We start from the raw sequence: 10298 nt of genomic DNA on the forward strand, positions 1-10298 counted from the left end.
CGTTGAATGCCGCCAACCGCGTGAAAATTGCTTGATCCATTCAAAAGTTACTGCGGTTTGAAAATTCCAAAAATAGTGTTCTATAAAACTTCTATCAGACTTTCGAGCTGGGAGAGCTCAAATGCATAGACATGTTATTTCTTTGAACTCAGCGAGCTCAAAATATCAATTTAAGCGCCCAGGAATGGAATTAGCGGGAAGTTGCAGGGATGGCCCTTTAGGTGAACCGTTTTTCTAAAATTTTTTTGTCAGATCAGGCGTTTAACACTAGATAATCGTCAGATTATGAGACAATATGTTTAGAACATAAAGATGAACCACATATATCTTAATCTGACGCGCTTGAGTATTTCAAAATTGCGATTTTTTTTTTTGCAAATTATGAAAATGGCCGTGGGTTTGCGTCCCATCGAAATCGTCAGATTAGTGAATGAGAGCTTTTTTTTGGTGCACTTAACACTCCATTAGAAAATCTGACGCGCTCGATAATTTTTATTTTTTATTCATTTTCAACCCTTAATTACAACCACCCGCATCATGCAAACGATCAGATTAACATAAGTACATTATTAAAAATACGTAGGGCATTGATGCTATCAATATCTGACGCGCTCGAGGATGTCCATGCAACAGTTTTTTTTTACATATTTAACAATCTATAGCCGCTTCCCCCACCGATGAAAAGGTATATATCATATAACATTTTTTTCTTCTTATTATCTAAGCTTTGCATCCCAATAGGTCTCTACGACGCTCGAGTAAATCCCCATTTAGCGTCGTGGGCTCCCCTACCATAGTGGTAATAAGGTAAAATGAAATAATTGTATTATTTGTATTCAAGTCTGTGATATTAAAAGCCTTTTGTTAAACTTTATCTAATTTAACTTTATTTAACCAATTTCTGTAAAGTTGCATATAGATAATTTTTCGAAAAATAAGGTCATAAAGAAGTTTCACTTCTAACGTGTGTACACTTGACACGCACATTTTTACTTGTAGATTGTCTTATTCCTATCTCGCTCGCGCACGCTATAATCACACTAACAATTTTGTGTCACAGGTAAAATTTCACTCTCATCAATTTTTCATAACGCGCCTAAAGAAGTATAACTTCAAAAATGCTTACACCAGCGCTCCAGTTAAGGCTTAATGCCATCGGTACGATCGTATGGCGCGAGACATTTAAATATACAGAATTTTAAGGAATCATTTCATGTACAGAAATAGAACAAGGAGTGTACATGTGTAAATGTTTTTTTAAACTACAATAAATTTTATTAAACTACAATAATTAAATTAATGATTGTAATATAACACACTAAGTCTGTCTTGTTAATGTTGATATTACAACACAATAGCGTCAACATAGCACAGTAAGAGTTTTGCAGTAGCTCTCTTTTCAGCAAGAACAATTTACGTTAATTCAAATGAACTTTCTAAATGAATCGGGCGGTAGGAAAGACAACAGTAAAACGATTTAGAGATTTTTCACTTCACAACTTCATTATTTTGTACAGTGTTAATTTATTAAATTTAAATTAAAAAAAAAACCTAGTGCCTTAAAAAAAAAGTAAAAAAAGTTTTTTTTACATTAGATATGTACCCAGTGTAGCTTCATATTCTATTAAATTTAATAGATGGCCATTATTATAATAAAAAAATTTGTCTGATGTTATTACCATTAATAACAAGAAAAAAAAAACCAATAAAAGTTTGCTAACGTTGAGTATTTTAACTAACAATATGGTAGATATTTATTTAATCAGGTAATATCGATCTGAATTTAGCTGATTGCTTCTTGTGTAGAGCCATTATTTACATATTCAAACTACAAAACTTGTATACAAAATTTGTATGGGGAATAGGTACAAAATATAACGAGTTACAATAAATCGGGGCGCTAAATAAAAAATGCTACAGAGACGTTATACAGAGAGTTTAAGCTTCCTGACCCGAAAGTCCAGGCTTTGACTCCAGTCTCTAACAAATAATATAAATTGCTTTAGGTACACGCTAAAAATAATAATGAAACACACAACTCATGCTGAAGGCTTTACTAACAACAAGAACTAATACCAATATTTGGCTGCTAATTTAAAGTTAAGCTGTATTAATGAGCACAGGTACACAATGCCCTAACTTGTGTGACTGATTTCCTGTTACTTCCTCAAGTCTTGATAATATAGGCATGCAACAGAATCCTTTTTCATTGAATCTAATATGGCAAGGTACCTCAACAAATGCAAAAAAGAGTCTTAATCAACATAATTCTTTATTACATACTTAAAATTATCTTTAAGTGATACACACCATTCATTTGTTACAGTTTTAGCAAAAGTAATTTCATTAAATATAATACTTCGCGACTCCTCTTTAAATCCTAGTTTAGTAAACATATTTATACTTCTCTCATTTGAAAATGAAATTTTTGCTTCATATTTCTTTAATTCAATAAAATCAATGCCATATATTAACATCAAAATAACAGCTTCCCAGCCAAACTTTCTACCTCTAGCAGCTTCTTCTGCAATCATTATTTCAATTTCTCCTAGAGCAAGATCCTTGACAAAAATATTTGTATCACCTATCATGGCATCTATAGAAACAACAATATTATAATATATTATTCAATAAAATTGAGAATGAACAGAATATACTACCACAATCATACCTATCTCATTATTGTCTACTTCATATTTTTTCTTATCAAGTATTATAAAAGTGCATTCTGAAAAAGAAGTACATTAATTTTGACTCTTGGCTGTAGAGGTGGTTCAACATATTATACATTAATGTCGATATATACAAACTGTCTTCATCTTCTTGCCATAACTTTTGCATATCATATTCTTGTTCTAATGTAAGTGGTTCGGATGCAGTTAATACTTGTAATTCCTCAGATTTCATCCACTCATGATACCTTTAAATGTGTTTTCACATTAGAAACGTTTTCAAAATACGAACAAAGTTAATACACTATTTAACGTATTAGTATGAGAAGAGTAAAACGTACTTTGGTACATGTTTCTCAGTATATGGTACTAAAATAATATTTTGACTAACAATTTTAGTTTTACTATTAATCTTCATTATTAACAGGTTATTTCATTGGAAATAGACTTCAATTGCTTCGAAAATCGAATCAGAATAATGAATTATGAAAATAAAACGACTTTCTTATCCACAGCAACAAATAACATAACAACCGACAATTGACAACGTCTAATTGTCTAAACTCTAAAGACAAAAGTTAGCCGTGGCCCGTGGACGTCAAGCCTCAAGGTCAAAATTCAAATGGTATTGTTTATGGCATGCAGTCAAAAACCATGTAACTTTAACCTACAGACCCACCAACTTATCTGTGAAATGGAGAAAATGGGAACTACGGTCTACGGCCGCCATGTTGAATTTCGGCAGCTACAGGTTAGTGTTGTCTACTTTCTTTTTGTAAATTATCCGATATTATTTTTATTGATTAGGTACTTTTTAACGTAATTATAACTTAAAAAAATATAAAGCTGAGTGATTCAAGTATAGTTTTTCGTCACGTCAAAACTCAAAATAACGCTGGAATAATCTTAGGGGCTCTCCCGCATAAATTGTGTTTGGCTTAGCGTAAATTCTCTCGTAAATAGAGTGGGAAAAGGGCAAGAAGAATAAGTTTATTTGCAAGTTATTAAATTTAATTTGCCTACTTTACTAAACATTTAGTTTGTAAGTGGAGTATCTAAAAAGCTAATGTATGTATCTACCTACATTAATTTTCTTATTTTTGAAGACTATTTAGTACTTATATTACCATTTTATTATTATAAAACAATGTTAGGTATTGTTTAAAATAATAAAATTATGTTTGCATGTTTACCTAGTTTCTTATCTGACATACCCAATCATGGGTATTTTTTATTAATTTGCAACACTAAAGCGACGGTGGCGCTACCACTCAGTTCACAGATAAGTTGGTGGGACTACACATCAAATTAATGTATTTAATGCGGTATTAACAAGTAACAACTGCAACAAGCAAGCTCATTATGCAAAATTATAGTTGCCATATGAAATTTAATTACTTAATAATAAACCTAGAGAGAAAAATTTATTGACACTGTTGTCTGTTGAGAACGTATAAGTTACAAGACGTAGATTCATACCTTATATTACACAAATAGATAAGTATACTAATTTAACGTATTGTAAATAAAGGGTTTTTAACATATACAAAGTTTGGTTAGCAAAACTTCATAAAGGAAAAATTCTGATTAAGCGTCAGTTGATGTTGAACAATTTGCAAAACAGGATTAACATTTGGCTTTGGCACTTTAATATATCTCATATGATTAATACAAGTGAAATGACGAGGTATGTTTTCCAAACGATTTTATCTTTAAAACCAGTTTATTTTAGGTTTGAATTAGCTCCATGTATTTACAAAAATAATTAAGTCTAATCTAATATTTTCTTCATACATCTATGCAGAAAAACGAAAACTCTCTTTTCAATGTGTGGAAGACCTCTCTACGCAGGATGTATGTCTATAACAAAGCTGCTAGCACTTTCAAAGGTGGTGGCAGTTGATATCACTCTTTATCATAAAAGGCATAGCTTTTTCATGTCATTTCCCAGACATTTTATTTCACATTTGTTTCTAACCATTAATTCTCTCACATTTATTTCTTGTCATTCAAATATTTATCTAAAATATTCAAGCCTGATCTTGCTAACTCCAACCACTGAGCTTGCAATTGTAATGCAGTATCACGTTGTCGAAGCTCAACATCCCTCTGACGAATTCTTTCTTTTTCCAACTCTGCATACAACTTCTCTTTCTCTAACTCAACATACATCCTATCTCTCTCTCTGGTTTCCTCCTTTGGTGAAGATGCACGTCTAGCTAAATATTCATCTTCATCATCATCTCTGTCATCCATCTTTCTTTTTTGTTGAAGGTATGGTTGAGGAGAGTCAGGAGGAGATGATTTTGGAGAAGTTTTGATTCTTAGAGGTGACATGGTGGACATTGGTAGTATTGATTCTTCATCTTTATCTTTACTGGACTCAGAATTATTCCAATCTGCACCATCTGTAACTACATTTAGGATGTAGAATAATTGTTTTTTTAAATGCCAACCAAAATTTTATGAGCCAGTAAAAAATTTGTTTATTTCATGTATAATGAACTTAAAAAGAAAACTACAAAATATCATATTTTATAATTATTACCCATAAAATATATATTCCTTAACTTACCGAGGGCTGTTGTAGTTGGAACTAGTATTAGGTTCTCAAAAGTAGGATTAATATTCTTTTCTTCCACTTCTATAGTGCATTCCCCCTGAAACATTAATTGGTTTATCATATATATTATGCAGAAAATATAATGCAGTTCCATAAAACATCTTTTTACTTACACTGCCAAAACTTTCAGTTGCTGGGCCAATAGTTGTTAGGATACCAGTAATTGCAAGAGCTCTTTGCTCTAGTTCCGTGAGACATTTGCTTGTGGTCGGTCTACCACCCCTGCCTTGTAAAGAGTGAGTTATTTTAGCTAATTTTCTTTTAGTATTATTTTTAAAGTCACTCCAGACCTTAAACCAAATATTTATTTTTACAAAAAGTTTTTAAAACTATAAATGAAAGACCTAAACGAAACTTACTTTTCGCCATTTTTCTTCACTACGAGCTTCTCGAGTACCTTGACTATTGAGCATATCTGTTAACTCTTGCCACTTTTTCATTGTCCACAGTCGTCCACTTGGTGAATTTTGACACTTCGATAAATCCCCGTTTCTTTAATGAATATATTATTAGTACAAAGAATCTTAAAAAACTGTAAGTACAGTATAAATTTTAACTTACTTCTCCATGAACTCTACCATAATCGAAAACTGGGTATAACTTGTTCTTAAACTAGACATCTTAAAAATATATATTATTTATATTAATAAATAAACTCCGAGTAAACTACACGAGATGTAGAAAGTTATAAACTATTCTAGCAATGCAAAATCATAATGGCCGCCTGTAGAAACCGAAAAGTTTAAAACACGAAAACGAGAATCTTAAGTTGCTTAGATAAGTACAAGAGTATAATTTTTATATTATTTTTAAACCAAGTGTGTAATATCACATTGATTTATATTATTTAACAGTTAATTTCGATTTCTAGATGTGCCTTTCGTAATTGTATCGACCAAAGAATATACTACTCTAACCGTGATATCGACTTCGTTTTCACCAGACGTCAGCAGTAATCGTTTATTGTGTTTTTACGTCAGACTTGCCCGACATTCGACTCTCGATCTTGCGTGTATACGAAATACGAATACAATCTAGCATATTGAATAGAACGCAATTTCGCACCATGGCACTGACAAGTTTCATAGATAATTATTACTATATTATTATCTGTGAAATATATTTATTAGATGGGACAATACACTTGTCTTTAATTAAACTACTAGTTATTTCAATTCATTTCATGCTACTTTACTATTATTGTACGTGTCTAAAGCCTAGAAGTTGTATGATATATCTTAAGCAGCTGGAATAATTTTAACGGTTCAGAACATAATATTATGTCATCGCAGAATTTGTAACGTGTGTGTAAGTGTGCGGTATTTACTATTTAGTACGTAATATTTACGGTTTCAAGTTCTTTATGATTTTAATCTTTAAAAACAGTTTTCTAACTTGAAACTGAATTTTTAGCGACATAGTTTAACAGTGTAAGTTAGGAAAAAATATTAAAGTAAATATAGGCCTCGCGTAAAAATAAACAAAGAAAATGCTTATAACGAACTTTTAGAAGTACTGATTATAACTTGCAAATTTATTTGACTTTATATCTTTTACAGATAACAGATTATTATTACGATAACGTAGAGCGACTTATACGAGGGAATGAGGTCAATTCTATTTAGCAATTTATGAAAAAAGTCTAAAAGGTAATTTTAGGCAATCTTATATTATTTTATCATAATGGCATAACGTAAACATTATAACGTTATATTTTTTTTTCTTTTCAGCCATAATGAATCAATATCAAACTGAAAGACGGCTCTGCTGGTGCTATGGGCTTTTGGCTGTAGTATTAGCGGTGTCAGTGATATGCACAGCCATCCCTTACAACCACTGGAGAGCTACACTAGATGTGTGTCCTGGGAGCTGGTTAGATAACAATAATTGTGGTTGTATTTTCTTTGGAGCGAGCTCATCACAATACTTCACTGGAGGTCATAACTCTTATTGTTTATATGCAATTTTTGCTCCATTACCCATATTAGTGTATGCTCTGGTGATGGCATTTTTTCACATGTATAGAGTCTGTATTAATAATATTGGCTTGTACGAAGGAGACAAGTCTACTGGTATGGAAGAAATGTAAGTAATTTCAAACTGTATCTATTCATGATTATTATTGACACTACAAAGTGTGGATTACTTGTATATTGGGGCCGTTCAAGTATTAGGTAAGCAGATTTACTGCAATTTATCTCCCCCTTTTCTGTTTTCAAAATACACATTATTTTCTTTTTTTAAATTCATTACTTCTTTTAAAATATACATAAATAAACATATATATAGGTCTGCCCTATTGAGTCGTTGTGGGTATCAAAACATTTTTCATGTGGTCATTCTTCTACATTATTTATCAATTTATTTTACAGAGAAGGTGAAACAATTGTTGTAACAACTCGTACTAGAGTGTCACAGAGTGTTGATGGTGTAATATATTGCTGGATACCTACATCGAGTGTTGCGGCTGTATTTGCATTGTACAATCTGATTCATGCAGCCATTATGACTGACGGCTTCTTTAAGACATGTCAACAATATAGAGGATACCTTGTTAGGGTAATGGAAATTTTAATTCTAAAAACAGTGAAAACTCATTGTAGCAGCATAGCGCTTTATAAACTCTCTCAAACATGGAAATGTCTTGCCTTTGGTTGGTTTGCCTTGTCCGTACACAGTATTGTTTCTTAATATTGCCAGAATATGTGCCCCCTTTAATATTGCAACATATTGTCGCTGTAGAATGATAACCTCGTATGTCCAGAAAACCAAATATTACAGGAAACAAAAATTTTTAAATGTTTGTTAAAATATTATTATGTGTTTTTGTCCATAGTTTTGGATGGTAAAAAGGAATTATTTATTAATAACATAAATAAGTCCTTACTTCATGATTATAACAGTTAAATGACATAAGAGTCTAAGAATAACAAATAAATGGTTTTTTGACAATATTAATTATGATTAAATATACAACTCAGCACTGAGCGTATGTGTCTGACCCCCCCTAGTTTATTTCCAGTTTAGTACTTAATATAAAGTTTTTATTGCTACACAAATATCCAGCCCAAAGGTTTATATGATTCGAACACAATTGAATTAATTGTTTTACATCGGACTTTGACTTTGGCAATTTTATTTATCTCTAAATATATAAAATTCTTGTGTCACAAATCACAATGTTCATTCCCATACTCCTAAACGGCTCTACCGATTCTTTTGTAATTTTTAATGCATATTCAATAAGTCTGAGAATCGGCTACTATCTATATTTTAAACCCCAAAGTAGGGCCTCATAGCCTCGCGGTCTTATTAGGTGGCAGCTAGGTGAGGGGTACCGGGTTCGATTACCGGTTCGAGGGCAAGTTTTAATTTAATTTAAATTTGTTCTCGGCCTTTGGGAGGGTTGTGCGGTACCGGGCGAGTGCTTAAACCGTACATGGAGGACACGGTCGAATTTCTAAAGACAAGCACGAATTATAAAAAATCCTATACTTGACGCTGACTAATGCACAAATCGTGCCAGAGCCATTAAAAAAAAAACCGCAAAGTAATAACCTTCCAAAGTGTTAAACTTTTTTATTTTTTAGAATTTTTCTGAAGTTATACTTCTTTAGGCGCGTTTTGAAAAATTTATAAGACTGCAATTGTACGATGCGCGCGCACCGTGACACAAAATTAACAGAATGAAGTTAGTGGCGCATGTTGGCACGCACGCCGCAATACTAATTATTATTAGAAAATAATAATACATTTTTATTTAAATTTTCAAATGTAAACTGAACTTTATTGACTATAATGACTCCTTTTCCAGTCTTTGATTATTTAATTGTTATTAATTATTTGCATGCAATCAAAAACTATTTTTAATAATGCCAAAGAAGTATAACTTTTTACGCGCGTACATAAGTACACGCACCCTTTTTTTGATACAAAAATACATAAAACCCCTAATTTTTACCCCTCTACGATCAACCCCAACAGGGGTATAAAAAACATTTTATTATAGTAGATACATAGTTATTTTAATTGAACTAAAGAAATAATATACAAAACAACGTTTACCGGGTCATCTAGTAAATTTTATAATTGTCTGCCATTTGAAATTGACCACTATTAATAAAAATTTCAGGAGGTTCGTGCATCTGGTGACCAAGCAACAGTGATACATTTCAGACTCGCTTGTCAAGCAATTTTTGACTTTATGGACTATATACAAAAGGATGCTCCAAATAGTCGTCGAGGTGATTACATAAACACTGGTGTATCTTTACAAATAGCATTGATAGCTTCATGGCTGGGGGTTATTTTGTGGGTGGCGATTTCCATTTATACTGCTATCAGGGCATATAAGGAACGTGGTGTTTTGACCTGTTGTGGAAATTAATTGTTCGTATAATTTTCTGTTTCTATATTAAAAAACGATGTGTCGATAGTTTTATCATACATTTGATGTGTTATTATTAGAAAAAAAGGGTGCGTGTTATGTACGCGCGTAAGAAGTTATACTTCTTTGGCTTTCTTTATTTTTTAAAAATATTAAATAATTAATAATAAAATTTAACGTAAATAATTTATTAATATTCAGTATATTATTCAATTATTAATTAATATTAATAATAATAATTATTTTATTCATTTAATTTAATAACTACGTATGTTTCATAACCTTTTAACTAAGTGACAATAGGTCTTTGTGAAAAAGCATTGCTAAATTTCTACTTGTAGATTGTCTTATTCCCATCTCGCTCGCGCACGCTATTATCACACTGACAACTTTGTGTCTCAGGTGCGCGCGCATCGTAAAATTTCACTCTCATCAATTTTTCATAACGCGCCTAAAGAAGTATAACTTCAAAAACTATTCATATCAATTATTACGAGTCATATATAATGTAACATAACACATCTTAATTCTAATTAAGTACATGAATCATAATACTGCCATAAAGTTCATAAAAAAACAGTGGTTATTTTCTGTTTACATTTTACATCTCATACTT

At 31.6% G+C, this 10298-nt stretch overlaps 3 protein-coding genes across 9 annotated transcripts; 1 reads left to right on the forward strand and 2 right to left on the reverse strand.

The window, feature by feature from the left end:
* Positions 1-2039: 2039 nt before the first annotated feature.
* On the reverse strand, positions 2040-3236 carry LOC125061700 (N-acetyltransferase 9). Its single transcript, XM_047667260.1, has 4 exons — positions 3014-3236; positions 2811-2920; positions 2672-2728; positions 2040-2596 (listed from the first exon to the last, which is right to left on the reverse strand). Exons 1-4 carry the CDS (start codon positions 3088-3090, stop codon positions 2256-2258), a joined length of 585 nt encoding a protein of 194 aa, XP_047523216.1. The 5' UTR covers positions 3091-3236; the 3' UTR covers positions 2040-2255.
* Positions 3237-4022: 786 nt separating this feature from the next.
* LOC125061697 lies at positions 4023-9843 on the forward strand. 6 transcript variants are annotated; one of them, XM_047667255.1, is made up of 6 exons: positions 4023-4359; positions 5745-5829; positions 6855-6944; positions 7026-7380; positions 7668-7854; positions 9428-9843. In XM_047667255.1, exons 4-6 carry the CDS (start codon positions 7031-7033, stop codon positions 9680-9682), a joined length of 792 nt encoding a protein of 263 aa, XP_047523211.1. In that variant the 5' UTR covers positions 4023-4359; positions 5745-5829; positions 6855-6944; positions 7026-7030; the 3' UTR covers positions 9683-9843. The 6 variants fall into 6 exon arrangements, with proteins under 6 accessions (XP_047523211.1, XP_047523213.1, XP_047523212.1 ...); XM_047667253.1 differs by lacking the exon at positions 4023-4359 and adding an exon at positions 5427-5531; XM_047667257.1 differs by lacking the exon at positions 5745-5829.
* On the reverse strand, positions 4382-6352 carry LOC125061696. 2 transcript variants are annotated; one of them, XM_047667251.1, is made up of 5 exons: positions 6213-6352; positions 5655-5787; positions 5409-5585; positions 5248-5332; positions 4382-5086 (listed from the first exon to the last, which is right to left on the reverse strand). In XM_047667251.1, the coding sequence occupies exons 2-5, from the start codon at positions 5733-5735 to the stop codon at positions 4668-4670; spliced, it is 762 nt and encodes a 253-aa protein (XP_047523207.1). In that variant the 5' UTR covers positions 5736-5787; positions 6213-6352; the 3' UTR covers positions 4382-4667. The 2 variants fall into 2 exon arrangements, with proteins under 2 accessions (XP_047523207.1, XP_047523206.1); XM_047667250.1 differs by lacking the exon at positions 6213-6352 and adding an exon at positions 5857-6207.
* Positions 9844-10298: the final 455 nt, after the last annotated feature.

The sequence above is a fragment of the Pieris napi genome, chromosome 24 (genome assembly GCF_905475465.1).
Source record: "Pieris napi chromosome 24, ilPieNapi1.2, whole genome shotgun sequence".
In the NCBI taxonomy this organism is placed as follows: domain Eukaryota; kingdom Metazoa; phylum Arthropoda; class Insecta; order Lepidoptera; family Pieridae; genus Pieris; species Pieris napi.

Coding starts and splice junctions, on each gene's coding strand:
- LOC125061700 (XM_047667260.1), bottom strand. CDS start 3,090: ATGAAGATTAATAGTAAAACTAAAATTGTTAGTCAAAATATTATTTTA. Junction 2,921..3,013: donor ACTGAGAAACATGTACCAAA/GTACGTTTTACT, acceptor ACACATTTAAAG/GTATCATGAGTGGATGAAAT. Junction 2,597..2,671: donor AGTAGACAATAATGAGATAG/GTATGATTGTGG, acceptor TTGTTTCTATAG/ATGCCATGATAGGTGATACA.
- LOC125061696 (XM_047667250.1), bottom strand. CDS start 5,915: ATGTCTAGTTTAAGAACAAGTTATACCCAGTTTTCGATTATGGTAGAG. Junction 5,788..5,856: donor ATGGTAGAGTTCATGGAGAA/GTAAGTTAAAAT, acceptor TATTCATTAAAG/AAACGGGGATTTATCGAAGT. Junction 5,586..5,654: donor GTGAAGAAAAATGGCGAAAA/GTAAGTTTCGTT, acceptor ATTTGGTTTAAG/GTCTGGAGTGACTTTAAAAA.
- LOC125061697 (XM_047667255.1), top strand. CDS start 7,031: ATGAATCAATATCAAACTGAAAGACGGCTCTGCTGGTGCTATGGGCTT. Junction 7,381..7,667: donor TCTACTGGTATGGAAGAAAT/GTAAGTAATTTC, acceptor TTTATTTTACAG/AGAAGGTGAAACAATTGTTG. Junction 7,855..9,427: donor ATAGAGGATACCTTGTTAGG/GTAATGGAAATT, acceptor TAAAAATTTCAG/GAGGTTCGTGCATCTGGTGA.